Here is a 13,207-nt window from a genome sequence, read left to right on the forward strand (position 1 = left end):
ACTGTAATTCCCCCCATCCCCTTGTGTCATGGTTCTAGCTAACTTTGTAATAAAATACAGATGCACACGACTCAGCAGCAGCAGGTGAAGCGAGCTGGTTCAGTCTGCCGTGTGTTCTTATGTAAAGGCTTGTGGGTTTGTTCGCCCCCTGGTGAAGCTGATATTTTTACTCTTCAGAAGCTATTAGTACTTTTGTGACAAATCAACACAAGTAGCTTGGATTGTTTTGGGATATTTTCTCTTTCAGACAAGTTCAAAGCTCCAGCAGAAGCTGTCAGAAACTCTTAGACTTCATTGCAGATTAGTGTAAAAATATTTAATACATCTCATGTTCTTTTTTTAGTGATCAAAAATTAAAAAAAGAAAAGTCCAATTACAGTCTCTGGGAATAAGAGACCAGCCTTCAGGTGCTTTAGTGCCTGGCAGAGGGATTATTGTTGGGAGTTGTGCTCGTGTACCTATAGAGACAAACCACAGCCCCGAGGTGCAAGCTCTCCCAGAGCTCACGAGCTCAGCAATAACTTCAAACTGCGAGGCTCAATTTGTATGCTCAACACAGCTTCAGCTCTTAGCCCAGGGCCATGTTGAATTCTCACAGGAAGTTACGATGAAGAGTGAAGACACATGATCGGAGATGATTTAAAAACAAAAACATTGATCCCAGAAGTCTGAGGAAAAGCTTTTGATCTCCTGCTCGTTAATTTCGTCAGCCTTATTGAAAGCTTGACAAACAATATTAAAGCCGATCAGAAACCAGTAATATAGTGTGAGACGATTTGTTATTTGTTTTTGGTGGGTTGGAGGTCTGTCCTGTACCTGGCTTGTGGAAAGGCAATATGAGTTTAAGTGAAGGTGATGATTAAGTTTGCATGTGCGGGTGAACAGTGCATGAAAAGATGATAGAGATCTGCCCGGATCACAGCGTTTCAGGTGAAGACAGATAAACAAAAGATGAGTCCCATCCTCCTGTTGATGCTCCTGGTGTGTCTTTGAGGCAGCATCATGAGGATGTCACTGTGTTTAATGATTCAACTGAACTTCTTCCAAGTTCTACTAAGTTACTACTTTTTAGTTGGATGTTTGTGTGCAGTCAGAACAGTCTCGAAAAGTCAAATATTTGAAAATACGTAGGCTTGCAGATATCCTTTTAATTTGCTGCCTCTGATAACTTATATAACACTGAGTTCTAAAGGGAAGACGAACCCGTCTCTGGCATTATAAAAGTAAGCAACCCTCTCAAAGCAGCACTGGATGGAAACTATAATGCAAACAGGATACTGGGATAACATACTTTTGTACAAGTCTCCTCTTCCCTCTCTGCATGCTGTTCAGGAGCAGAACAGACATGGTAATGAGGACATTAATAAAGGATGCCGATCCATTTTTAATGATCCACTGGCCCCTTTAGTTTGAACTGATTTTCATGTCCGCGGTTGAGTTTTTGGTTCAGAATCCGTGTTTTGCTTTGAGCGGGACTTGGAAATGGGATATTTTTTTGCCTGCACAAGTAAAGTGCTGCATTAGACCTGCATACACCTGCCTGTTTGTGTGCGCGAGATAGAGAGCTGAAGGATCAGTCTTCTCTGTCTATATTTGGATGATAATACCTGAAGTAGGGAAGAAAGGGGAGGAGAAGAGGGAGAAATAAGTCGAACTCTATTATTCTGAAGGAAATTCGGTTTGGAGCCAGGCATTAAACACACACAGTAGATCACAGAGAAGAGAAGAACAAGTAAGGGTGGAGGTGCACACCAAAAATCCAGTATGAGACCTGCATTTGGCTTCCATTGTGTGTGCATGCTGGCAACAACAAAGTCATGGCTGGTTGTCAGTTCGTTTTCAGTTTACGTGCATGTTTAGCTCCTTTTTTTTTTTAAGGAATTGCAAGTCCTCTCTGTGTTTTCCAAGCTCCAATCTAATATGGATGCGACTGAATGAACACAATGAGAGTACGCTGGTATTTGCTTGCAGCACATATTGGACAGCAGTCTAAAAAACTTGACAAATTAGTTTTCTGCCAAAATCAGATGTCATGCTTATCTGTTGTGCATCTTTCCCAACATAGTATATGCCCATCAACTCACGGCGGAGGAGTCAGATAGGATTAAAAAGAAGGGGGATAAGAGAGAAAGAGGAAACCACAGCCAGAAAGTAGCAGCAGCAGCTAGTGTTAGAACTGGCTATACACACACTTACACACAGTCATCTCTATCCTCACTTTCGTCAGGGGAGAGAGTCTGTCTTCTCTCTGCAGCAGGCTTCTCCTTCTCATCGCTCCCTCTCCCTCCCTCTCTCTCTCTCTTGCTTTGTTCACGCTGTGTTTGCTGCGCTCTCTGTCTGAAGCGGCGCCACACTGAAGCACTAATGAGCAGGCTGAGAGCACCCCAACACAGATCTCCCATCAGCTCAGGAGCAGAAGCATCTCTGACGGCATCCGAGGCAGCGAGACGCAGCACCGATCTGCAGTCAGCGGGGAGGCGGTAGGGAACGCGTGCAGAAGAGGTCGTGAGGTGGCTTCAAAAGGCAAGAGAGTGAGAGGAGAGGATTGCTTCAGAGCAACAGCCGACCTTCTCCACACTCGGAGGCTGACCCACAGTGCACTTTCTCTTTCTGAAGACGGAAGGACCTTTCCCCTCCGAGAGGAGTTCAGCCATGGAGGAGATGCTCACCTGCAACCGCAGCCCTTTCTCCCAGGTGTTCGGGCGGCAGGGCCAGCTCATGCAAGCCAGTGAGTGTTAAAGTCTGCAGAATATCAAAGTTTAATTTGCCTTGCTTGACCCTGATTAAGTTGACTGCGTGTAGCGTTTCAATAATGGGTGCTCCCTCCCACTGTTCTTTAGTTTTTAATGCTTAACACATAGTGTTTTGTTCTGATGATATACAGCAAATACAGCAATAATAGTATGCAAAGTGAAGATGTTTAGGGAGGCAACGGTTGAAGATGTGTCCCAGTTTCACCAAAAACAGTAGGAATAAAAAAACAAAACAGTATCACTTTTCCCTTAAAGCAGCTTCTTGGTGCAATTTATCATTCAGGCCTCTCAATATTTTAATCATGTTACTCTTCTATCCTTTTATAAGGGCTGTTAATACATCAAATCTGTCTGCTCTGTTTTGTAAATACTTTGAAACATTTATTTTTCATATGACTTTATGCAGTATTGCTCTCTCAAATATATGGGTCTAAATCTTTCCTGCAAAACATTACATAATATATTGTGATGTTTACACCAATATTGAATCACTTCTGGAGTAATGCAGTTTGACATTGAAATGTGTTAATGTTGATAGACTGTGATGCTCCTCTCATGCACAAGAGAGATGTGGAAATGTGTGTGTCCTGTCTTGTACATGAGTGTGTGTGTGTGTGTGTGGGTTTGCAGGAGCATAACTTACCTTTTCATGCGTATGGTACAATCCTTTGATCTCCGTCTGACCCAACATGCCACAGGTTTAAAAAGCTGTCAGCAGAAAAGATTTACAGTTAACATACAATCATTTTGCACAATAGCAAAATAATATGGTTTGTTTGTTGTTTAGACTGATAAGAGAGGTACATATTGTCTGTCCACCTGGTCGACGAAATATCAATATGCAGTGTGGATTCTCAGTAAACTGAGAATTTGCATATTTTATTCACTAATTCACCAATGAAAAAACCCAAATGCTTCTTCATTTAATGCTGCACCGACACTACAAATGACTTTTTGTAGATTTCATCTTTGCAATTACGTCCAAGAGTGAATTAGCAATAAAAAATAATTGATGTTTGCTCATAATTATGCTTATGTACTTTAAATGGCATTCATTAAAAAATGTTATCAATATTTGAAGGGATTCTCTGCCGTATGGATGCCAGCCACCCACAGCCCACATTCAAACTCTGCTCATGTGGGTGCATATATGCATTATTTGTATTATGTGACTTTGTGTCGGTGTGAATTGAATGCCTGAGCAATTTATTTTCCAGGATCAAACCTCACATCATGACACAATCTGCCTCAGATGTCCTGTAACAAGGTGTCTCATAATTCCTAAAACAGAAAATGGCACCCATTTGGCTGACCTGATGCGAACATAGTGAGTTGTTATTGCAGATTTAGATGATTGTATATACACGCTTGTATCTGATGGGCGTGTTCATCCACTGTGATACAGAAATTGATTTTTATTCCCTCAGTTCAGTTGCTATGATGTAGGACCTTCAGCTTTTGTTGTTGTATAGAGTTGAGCTCGGATTTTATTCTCTCATTCATCAATAACTAATAGGCTGCCGTTTTGCAATATGAAAGACGTGACCTATCCCTGGCCTTACTCGGCATTGGAATAGTTATACATCTTTCAATGACATATTGAAATGTTTTTGAATGACTACTTTTATAGAACTTCTCCTCTGTGAGGTGCTCTGCTTTTAAGTTAACTATTGCTGTTTGTTGGAGACTTTAGTTGTAATCAGAATGAATTAGATTGGGTAGGTTTTCCTGATTTGACAGATTGAAATAATTACTCGCTTCACATCCAGGAAGAGTGGAGAACTCAGCAGGCAGTGTAACACCGCGGATAATCAAGGGAAAAGACATGACTGTTAAAATGTTTGGCGGCACATCAAGCTTTCTTTGTGCAATTTGTTTATAGACTATCACACACTGGGAAAAAAACTCATGCTGAAAATTCAGTCTTGGGTCCACGTATGCTTCACATATGCCCAAAGGGATTCAAAGTGTTCCTTCTCTGTCGCTCTCCCTCCATTCAAACAAAACTTAAAGACAACTTGAAATCAAACTGTGCTGCTCACAGTGACTCCCCTCCAATGCCCATACTGATCACTCACAGCATAGGTGAGAGCGCGATGTGAATTAGACTCTCTGCTTGTGAAAATGACATTATCATTGCATGTGTTGTGCTGAATTACAGACAGTCTTGCGCTCCCCACGTTATCTATGCTCTTTGAAGCTTGTGCTGCATGTCTGCAATTTCGGATGTGCAAGAGAAGGGAAGGGAAGGGAAGGGGAGATGGAAGGAGAGAAGAGGGAGGGGAGGCGGTGGGGGATAAGAGATGCATGTTTTTTTCTTCTATTTTTAGCAACAACCTTACATACTGTTACACAGCAGCTGGAAGACTAATCCACAGTAGCGCTGGCTCGCAATATCTGAACAGTAATTATAGAGGGATTTTTTTGTTATCTTTGGCTGTCACCCATCATTGGATCAGAAGTCCCTCCGCTATATGCAAAGGCCTGCATGAATTGCAGAGAAAAACCCCATTACACGAGTGTTGCACATGCCCAAAGACTTGAATATTAACAACCTTCTGGTGGTACCCTGGCAGAAAAAACACTTGACAGACTTCTCATGAATCAGCTTCACGTTGCAGTGCCAGGTGCATAATCCTGATACAACTTTCTTACTCCCCACTGGTGCTATGATTTGTTATGTGTTGTGATGTGTTGTCAAAAATCCCTGAGCAGCAAATGCTCCCGTTTTTTGGGAGAGCGTGACAACTTAGTTACCTAGCTTTGAAATGGTTCAAGTTATCTGGGAAAGTTCCTACACATTACTTCTTGTGTATGATTGTGCTCTCAAAGTCTTCCTGTAATTGAAATGATAAGATCTTGTTCCTCAAGGATCAAAGACACTTCTTAAATGCAGTAATGTCTGCTTGATAAGTCAATGAGTAAGAGCTTACTGCTCAATAGCACAACACTATTTGAAACATATCTGTAGGCTGTTGATAGGGATGTTGGTCAATAGTATCACTTCACCAGGAACTGAGATTTCTGCCACTCAAAACTCACCTCCTGGCTGTTATTCAGTTCGAACGAAAGCTTCCTGTTTTCTCATGTCTGCTATTGCCTCTTGGCCCACATTCCAATATCAACCCGTCAGTCAATCAGCATGTAAAAGGATTAATGTCCAACACTAATTTTAACTATTTTTGCTTTCCTCTCTTGTGCATTGTGTTGCGTTTTAACACTTAGTACATTACTTCGTATAGTCTCACACTATAATATGTTAAGATGAATAACTTTGCTTATTCTTTGAACCCATGTTAAGAACAGAGCATATGTGTGAATGTGTGAAACTATAATGAATTAATTGTCACTGATACATTTTCAGTTTAGCAGTTGAAGACTGTTTCCTCTCTTATCCATCACTTTAGCCTTGAATACTCCCTTAATACTTCAATAAACCATTGGTAAATCCCTGCTCAGGAGAGGTGAACGTGATTTGAAGTTTTAATATGTGACCACTGCAGGTGTAGAACATATTTAGGTCTTCTTTGAAGTGATTAATTCCTCTCCTGCTTCCACTTGTGTTATGGTTCCAGCACACTCACAGATTCCTCACACCTCTTTACCCGGTGGGCTTTCCTGCAGTAAGAGATTAGCTTCATGCTCCTGGTGTTGCTAATCATGTAGAAGGAGTCACGTTGCAAGAGGTTTGCCGGTACAGTAAGTGTGTGCACTCAGCAAGGTAACATCATTTATTTTTTTCACGTGGAGTCACGGATTGGGGCTTTATTTAATTTTTCATTTAGTTTGCGCTAAAGGAAACTGTTGATTGGTGAGAATGAAACGCCATTCTAACTGTGTCTCTACATGACCTTTGCATTGATACGATCAATTTCTTGGATCACAATTAATTCATGTTACCTAATTGGAGACATTAAGCCACAGGAGAGGGCTTATCACATAATAATGATCTCACACATTCTCAGTCAGTGAGGGTAAAATGTGAAAATAATTCAGGCACCGACAGAGCCCACAATCACGACTCCTTATTAATGTCAAAAACACGCTGTGCAGTACTTTGCTGCAGACTCTCAGGGTTACCACACTCTGATAGTAGTGTGTTTTATGTGCATGCATGTGATGCATTTTGTCTACAAAGAGAATGAATAATGTTGCACCTGATGCTCACAAACATACAGCAGTAAAGATATGGTGTTTTTACAGAGCCTTCTCTGCAGTATTTTGGCTTTTGCAGCATAACTTTGATGATATTATTGTGACTTCAATTGTAGTTTCGGTTTGTCTTGGGAATTTATTTTCATCACAGGATCTGTGGTCTGGATTAACAGTAAAAGTATTTCCCCAAACGTAAGTAAATAACAAAACCGGAGAAAAAGAAAGAGATTATGATTATGTAGCGTGCCCTGATGTACTTTATGTCCAGACCTGTTATTAAGCGGTCAATCACAGATGAATGCTGGTCATTCGTCCGCACCAGTGGACCTACTCTTCCTCACATGAGTTAGAAACCATGGTATTGCCATCTGTGAAGCTAAATCACATCAGAATCACATGTGGAATATAGAGCTTGCCACTGCGTCCACCCAGCCAAAACTATGAACTATGCAAATAACGTTTTTGAATTCCATGTACGTAAGCGATGACATTCCTTAAATGTTTCCTCAAAGGCAGCAAAACACTTTGTGTCAAGATGTTCTGGGAAGGGTTTCTATAACAGACACCTTCCAAGAGTATTATTCAAAACTCTTCACAGAGGAAAACTGCTGTCAAGGCAGTCATTTAAGTTTAAGCGGCGGACCATGGGACACCTGACACAAATTTACAATGCACCCCCTTCTACTCGCCCCTGTGCTTAGAATTGGACATCTCCAACTTCCATTAACCTTCAGATGAATGAGCACGCTGCCAGAGGAGCCTGATTTAAAACAGAGTGAGGGCCACCAGGCAATGTCTCTGCATATCTTCTGCCTCATCCTAATTGTCCTCTCTGCTGAACCACCTTTCTAAGATAAACTTTGTGTGTTAGCACATTGGGTCACATCTGGGGGTCATTCTGAATACAGTGTGTTTAAAATAGTTTTCGTCTCCAGAGCATTTCCAGGTGATATAGGACCAGAAAGCCATGTAATAAAAACACTTTAGACTGTTGATTTATCTACAGTGCAATACAACCTATAACAAGATAACATGTTTGATACTGCGTGGTGGTAGGGCCTACTGCAGTGTGCGGAAATTCAGAGCTATAATAAAACCTTAACACACCTTCAAGGACATTACAGCTTCACACAGAGCTTTCCACAAATGTCATAATTCATGAAAGAAAGTTTTTCAATTCTTTGCTTTATTTTGAGACATAAATGCTCCTAAATGTACTTGATGAAGAGGTCAACCGAATAACAGGAGACCTGACTGTGAAGGGTTGATTGTTGAACTACTTCCTACCAAAGAAATAGTCCCAACAAAAAAGGTTGCATAACAGGGATATTTTTGTGGAATTTTAAAGGTAAAAGTAGTTTTCTAGTGATGTGAGCACTGCATAGCAATTCACTGTATTTATTAATGTTCTTCTTAGTATTTTAGCTGAGTACATACCATTGTGTAAGGTTTATGGTCCATACGCGCCTCCCGCCGCACGTTGGCACCGTTATCACTCGAATGAGCCGAGAGCCGCCGGTGTTTCAGTTTCACTGATTCCAATCATTTAAAAATAATTTCACATTGCGCCAGCGGCTAACCAAACCCAAATGAGTGGAAAAACTATGTAAAAAAACAAAAGCAGCAAGTGATGAAATAGGCAACTACAACAATCCCCCGTGAGGTTGGTGAAAGCAGATATTTTAAGGATGAAAGCAACGAGAGATTGACCGCGATTTAGATGCTAGCTAACGTTAGCCTGCTAGCATCTGCATCCGCTCTGGCTAACAGTTAGCGTTAGCAGCTAACTTTAACTGGTGAGCGCCCATCTTCCAAGTTGGGATGTTTGGCTTACAAAGGATGAATTTATAATAATACCAAGATGAGTCTGGTCTTTGTGGGAGTTACAACTGTGCACAGAGTGTACTATAGGGATGTATGTTTCAGTACAAGGGGAGAGAAAAGGTAAGACTGCTTGCTCTACTACAAAGTGTTTTGTGCTAGCTAATGTTTATTGTTGGTTTAATTAACAGTACATCAGTTTGTGGAGCTCGATGATCGAGTTTGCTAATTAGTGTCATCCAGTCTCAATAGAGGAGGCAGACTGATGAATTTAGATGGAGATAACAGCATTGTCTTGTGATTTATCAGTCACCAACAGGTGTGTGGTGAATCATTAACATGTGTGTAACGTACAGAGCATCGTGCCGCTGATTTAAATCCTGTTTTGATGTATAGAGGTGCTTTTTGAGTGAGGCTTTGCCTATATATAAATTGCAGCTTTATTTTTGCACTAGACATAAAACATGTATGCTTTTGTTTTGAAAAACATAATTATTTCCATACAGGCTTTATGGGAAAGGGGGTTTCCACTGCGAGTAATGGTCAGTGGTCGATGGAAACCTCAGCTGTTTCTCAATTCAGGGGCTGCGGCCTGAAGGCTGAACCGAGCGGTCTACAACATGAGACTGTCCGGTCTACGGGGGACTTCCTGGTACGTCACCAGCTGTTCACGCCTCTACATTTTGCCGCTCCCGTCGCCTAGCAACTCTAACAAGTTATCACGCGCAGTTGACGGCTTACTTTAGCTTTTTTCCCCAGAGAACGGAACCAGAGATAATACCTTTATCTTTTTATTTTCACTCTTGATTGAAGATATGCTTTATCATCGGACATAATGTATTTTAGACAGTGGAGGGGCATCTCATACACACTCTGGAGACCCCCCAGATGATGCATCAGGAGAGACCAGCCCAGCAGCAAACTTTATCTGTATATACTCTAAATGTTATATTGTTTTATAATATTTTTCTGTTTATAATAATCATTTTTCTTTGTTCGATCATGCATTTCCATTAATTGATAGGTAGTTTTCTAAATTAAATAATCCCTTTTCTAAATTAATAAATCATAAGTACAAAATAAATCCTTCTTGAACCTTGAAATCAATTAAGTTTTCATTCATTTGCATTTATAGTTCATGTAAATTAAATACACAATATATTCATTATATATATATATATATATATATATATATATATATATAAAATTAATTTAAATTAATTTACACTTCATTTGTCAACAAGTTTCTCCAGCAGAGAAGAGTCTGTCCATCCTCTCCCTGCTCTCCTTGCTCTCCTCCCTCTCGTCTCCTTTTCCCTAAAACAAAACAAAATGTTAGAACAAGTTTATTGCACCACTAAACAAAAAGAGATTAAGTTGCAAAATAAGTACACATATATTGCTTTCAAAGGCTTACTTGCCAAGCTGCATCGTACAGCAGCTCCTAGCCGCTAGTTTAACCTTAAACCTTGTTTAAGGTTGACAGTTATAGCTTATAACCGTTAAGATATATAGATGTATAAGATATACGGTTATAGTTAACGTCCCGTAACTTAACCTATCATTTTAGCGAACATTTGATGTTATAAGGTCCTTTGATTTTATAACATTAGTATCGTTAGCTATTCGAGCGAGTGAAACTGAAAAAAACTTCTCTGGGCGCGCAATCAATCTTGGGATACGTGAGGCCGTGAAGGAGACATCAGATGTATCCTCCAAATCCGGGAAAAGAAGGCCGCATTTATCGGCCACATTTGAAGGAGTCGCTGAAATGGGACATCCCTGTCACGGCCGCTGTGACGTAATCGGTCTACAAATGCGTCCTCCAAAGGCTGCAGCCCCTGAATTGAGAAACAGCTCTCATATCCTATATCTGAGATGGACCCTGCAGAGATGAAGGGTAGCGAAGCTGGAGTTCATGTTTTCCTCTGCATGTGTGCGTGTTCGATTTTGTCGATAGGTATGTGAAAGCAGTCTTTTCCCAAGTTTAAATTGCTGGAAATATAAACTATTCTAAATTCCTACTGTTGTATAATAAAGCACTTTTACTTATTTATGTTCCATTATGGATATTTAGGTTGAGTGGGTACTTTGACTTCATTTTTATTTTTTGTGCAACGATACATCTTGTGAAGAAATAAATGATAGTATAACGTAATATTATTATGAGGATCAAATACACTGACATCTGTTAAAAGAAGCTTAGTGAAAACTTGTGTTCTCTGGAAGACTGGATTACATTTAATAAGTGATGTAAGCAGCAGTGATTGCAGGCAAGTCATGCTTTTATCCAGTTTGAGGATTCATTTAAATGCTGTGGCTTTTGAGTAAGAAACTGAATAACTGAATGACACACATTGCACATTTGAAGTAAAGCAATAGCGCCTGCTGTGACTTTGAGAACACGAGGGGGGGACTTTTGTAGCTCACTTGTGGTAATAATTATCCAAGAAAATATCCAACCACACTGAGTAGTTTGATAATAACCACTAACAGAACAGTCTCTAGCTACAATGAGCTTTCTTTCTTGGGCACATACCTTACTTCATACTTTCCTTCTCAGATGCTTTTGACATGTAAAATATTTGCAGCAAATCCAGCCAGTAAAACAAAGAATTGTAATAAATCTCTAAAAGTTAATGCAGAGCACGGTGAATTAAACTTCAGTCACAAATGAAAATTGAAATGCATGCACTCAAAAATTATGCTAAAATATTGAATTCACCATGGTAGACATATTGTATTGTATTGTATGCCACCCTTATATCAGTGTGTTGAGAAATGAGGGATGAGTGAAAGGGGCTGAATGCTTTTGCCTCTTGATGTACATTCAATAAGCATAACATATATACAATATTTTGATAGTGCAAGTTCTCTTTTTTTAATCCTCTGTCACACAGTATCTCCTAGAAACTCCCCATACTTACTTTAGCTTGATTAAAAACAATGAGAGAGAAAGAAGATAGAATCCCAGTTGTCAATAATTAATGAATTAATGAGAATAGCATTATGGATAGAGAAATGATGCTCATCAAATGTTAAACATCTATTAAAAGCAGAGTATTTATTTAGGTCTAATTGAATAGTTTTTTATCATGCGTCAGTTGCAGGTTCTCAGACAAATAGATAAAGAGAAAGTGCACTATATCATCTAAGCAAGGTTAGAGGAGTATTTTTCATTCTCCGGATGTGTGAAGAGGCTTAACATCTCACCTTCCACTGTAATTATCAGAGCCCCCGCTGCCTCGGGGAGTAAACTCGCTCTGGTTGATGTGTTCGGATGGAACAGCGCAGCGGGATACAAAACCACCCTGAGCTGTTATACTGAGCTGACCCCAAAGATCAGTCAGGTCAACAGTTTGGGGAGTGTTGATGCAACTGCAAAGAAGCCACTTCAAACATGTAAGAAATGGTATTTCTGGAATGTAAATGTGTAAAATTATTCTTTAATGTGACATATTATATTGACTTTAAAGCAACCTTTAAGAAATAGTTTGGGACATACACTTATTTGTTTTCTTGCCGAGAGTTATGTGGGAAGATCGAAACCACTCGTGTCCGTACGCTAAGTATGGCGCTACAGCCAGCAATGGGCTAACTTAGCTTAGCATACAGACTGGAAACGTCCTGTTTAATTTGGACAGAAACCAAAGCATATTTTCCAAAATGTCTACCTTTTCCTTTTTAAAGGGGCATTTAGTATAAAAAAAATAATTCTTCGCCTATTATCATGCGCTTACTTTTGGTGTAATTTGTCCAGGTTTTGAGATATTAGTCCCCCAATAAAATAGAAATGAATGAAATTTAGTTTATTGCGCTACACCAGTGGTCTTCACTATTTTTTTTTACATGAGAGCCACATTGATAGGACAAAGTCAATAGGAGAGCCACTTTCTTTTCCAGTCATAAAAAGCATATCTGCTTATTAATCTGTCATCCCACCCAGAACATACAATATGCAATGTAGTCAACCAATGCATTCTTTAAAAGCAGGATTACCTTAATAATTACAAAATTACCTTAAAACAATATTTCTGCTGAAGCCAAAAACAGTTTCACAATTTCTGAGTCTGAGAAGGTTTTTTTTTGCCAATATCAACAATATCTGTTTTTCAATGATTTTCTACCTATGAGTCTCCAGACTAGAGCCCAACCCACGCATTGGCATGGACGATGTCACCAGCTGATTTTAGTTTATTTCAGATGTATCAATCGGTGTCAGCCACAAGGTAATATAGGGTTGCATCTGCCAATTATCTTCTGGATTCATAAATGAATTGTAAAACGATAAAACCTGAGAAAATGTCCCATCACCATTTCCCAGAGGAACAATCTGATGTCTTTAAATTGCTTGTTTTTGTCCAACCAACAGTCCCAACCCATATACTGTACATATTTGGTTTATTATCATTTAAAAAATAAAAACATGAACTACTCACATTAAAGACATTGAACCACAACTACCTTTCTGTTGATTC

General features: G+C 39.7%; 1 protein-coding gene and 1 long non-coding RNA gene across 6 annotated transcripts in view; one reads left to right on the forward strand and one right to left on the reverse strand.

Moving 5' to 3' along the window:
- Positions 1–1,822: 1,822 nt before the first annotated feature.
- LOC115010422 (uncharacterized) lies at positions 1,823–8,820 on the reverse strand. Its single transcript, XR_003832470.1, has 3 exons — positions 8,346–8,820; positions 3,397–3,461; positions 1,823–2,742 (listed from the first exon to the last, which is right to left on the reverse strand). It is a non-coding gene; the product is annotated as an uncharacterized LOC115010422 (long non-coding RNA).
- LOC115010420 (kazrin-like) overlaps positions 2,563–13,207 on the forward strand; it is a 157,654-nt gene continuing 147,009 nt past the window's right edge. For 3 of the 5 annotated variants that reach the window (XR_003832468.1, XR_003832469.1, XM_029434948.1), the window contains exon 1: positions 2,563–2,728. Coding sequence is in view for 3 of the 5 variants with exons in the window: in XM_029434948.1 (XP_029290808.1) it covers positions 2,653–2,728 (76 nt within the window). In the remaining 2 variants the exon portion in view is untranslated. The remainder of the gene's footprint in view (positions 2,729–13,207) is intronic. The other 2 variants (XM_029434947.1, XM_029434949.1) reach the window with 2 other exon arrangements.

The sequence above is a fragment of the Cottoperca gobio genome, chromosome 7 (assembly GCF_900634415.1).
Source record: "Cottoperca gobio chromosome 7, fCotGob3.1, whole genome shotgun sequence".
NCBI classification, from domain to species: Eukaryota; Metazoa; Chordata; class Actinopteri; order Perciformes; family Bovichtidae; genus Cottoperca; species Cottoperca gobio.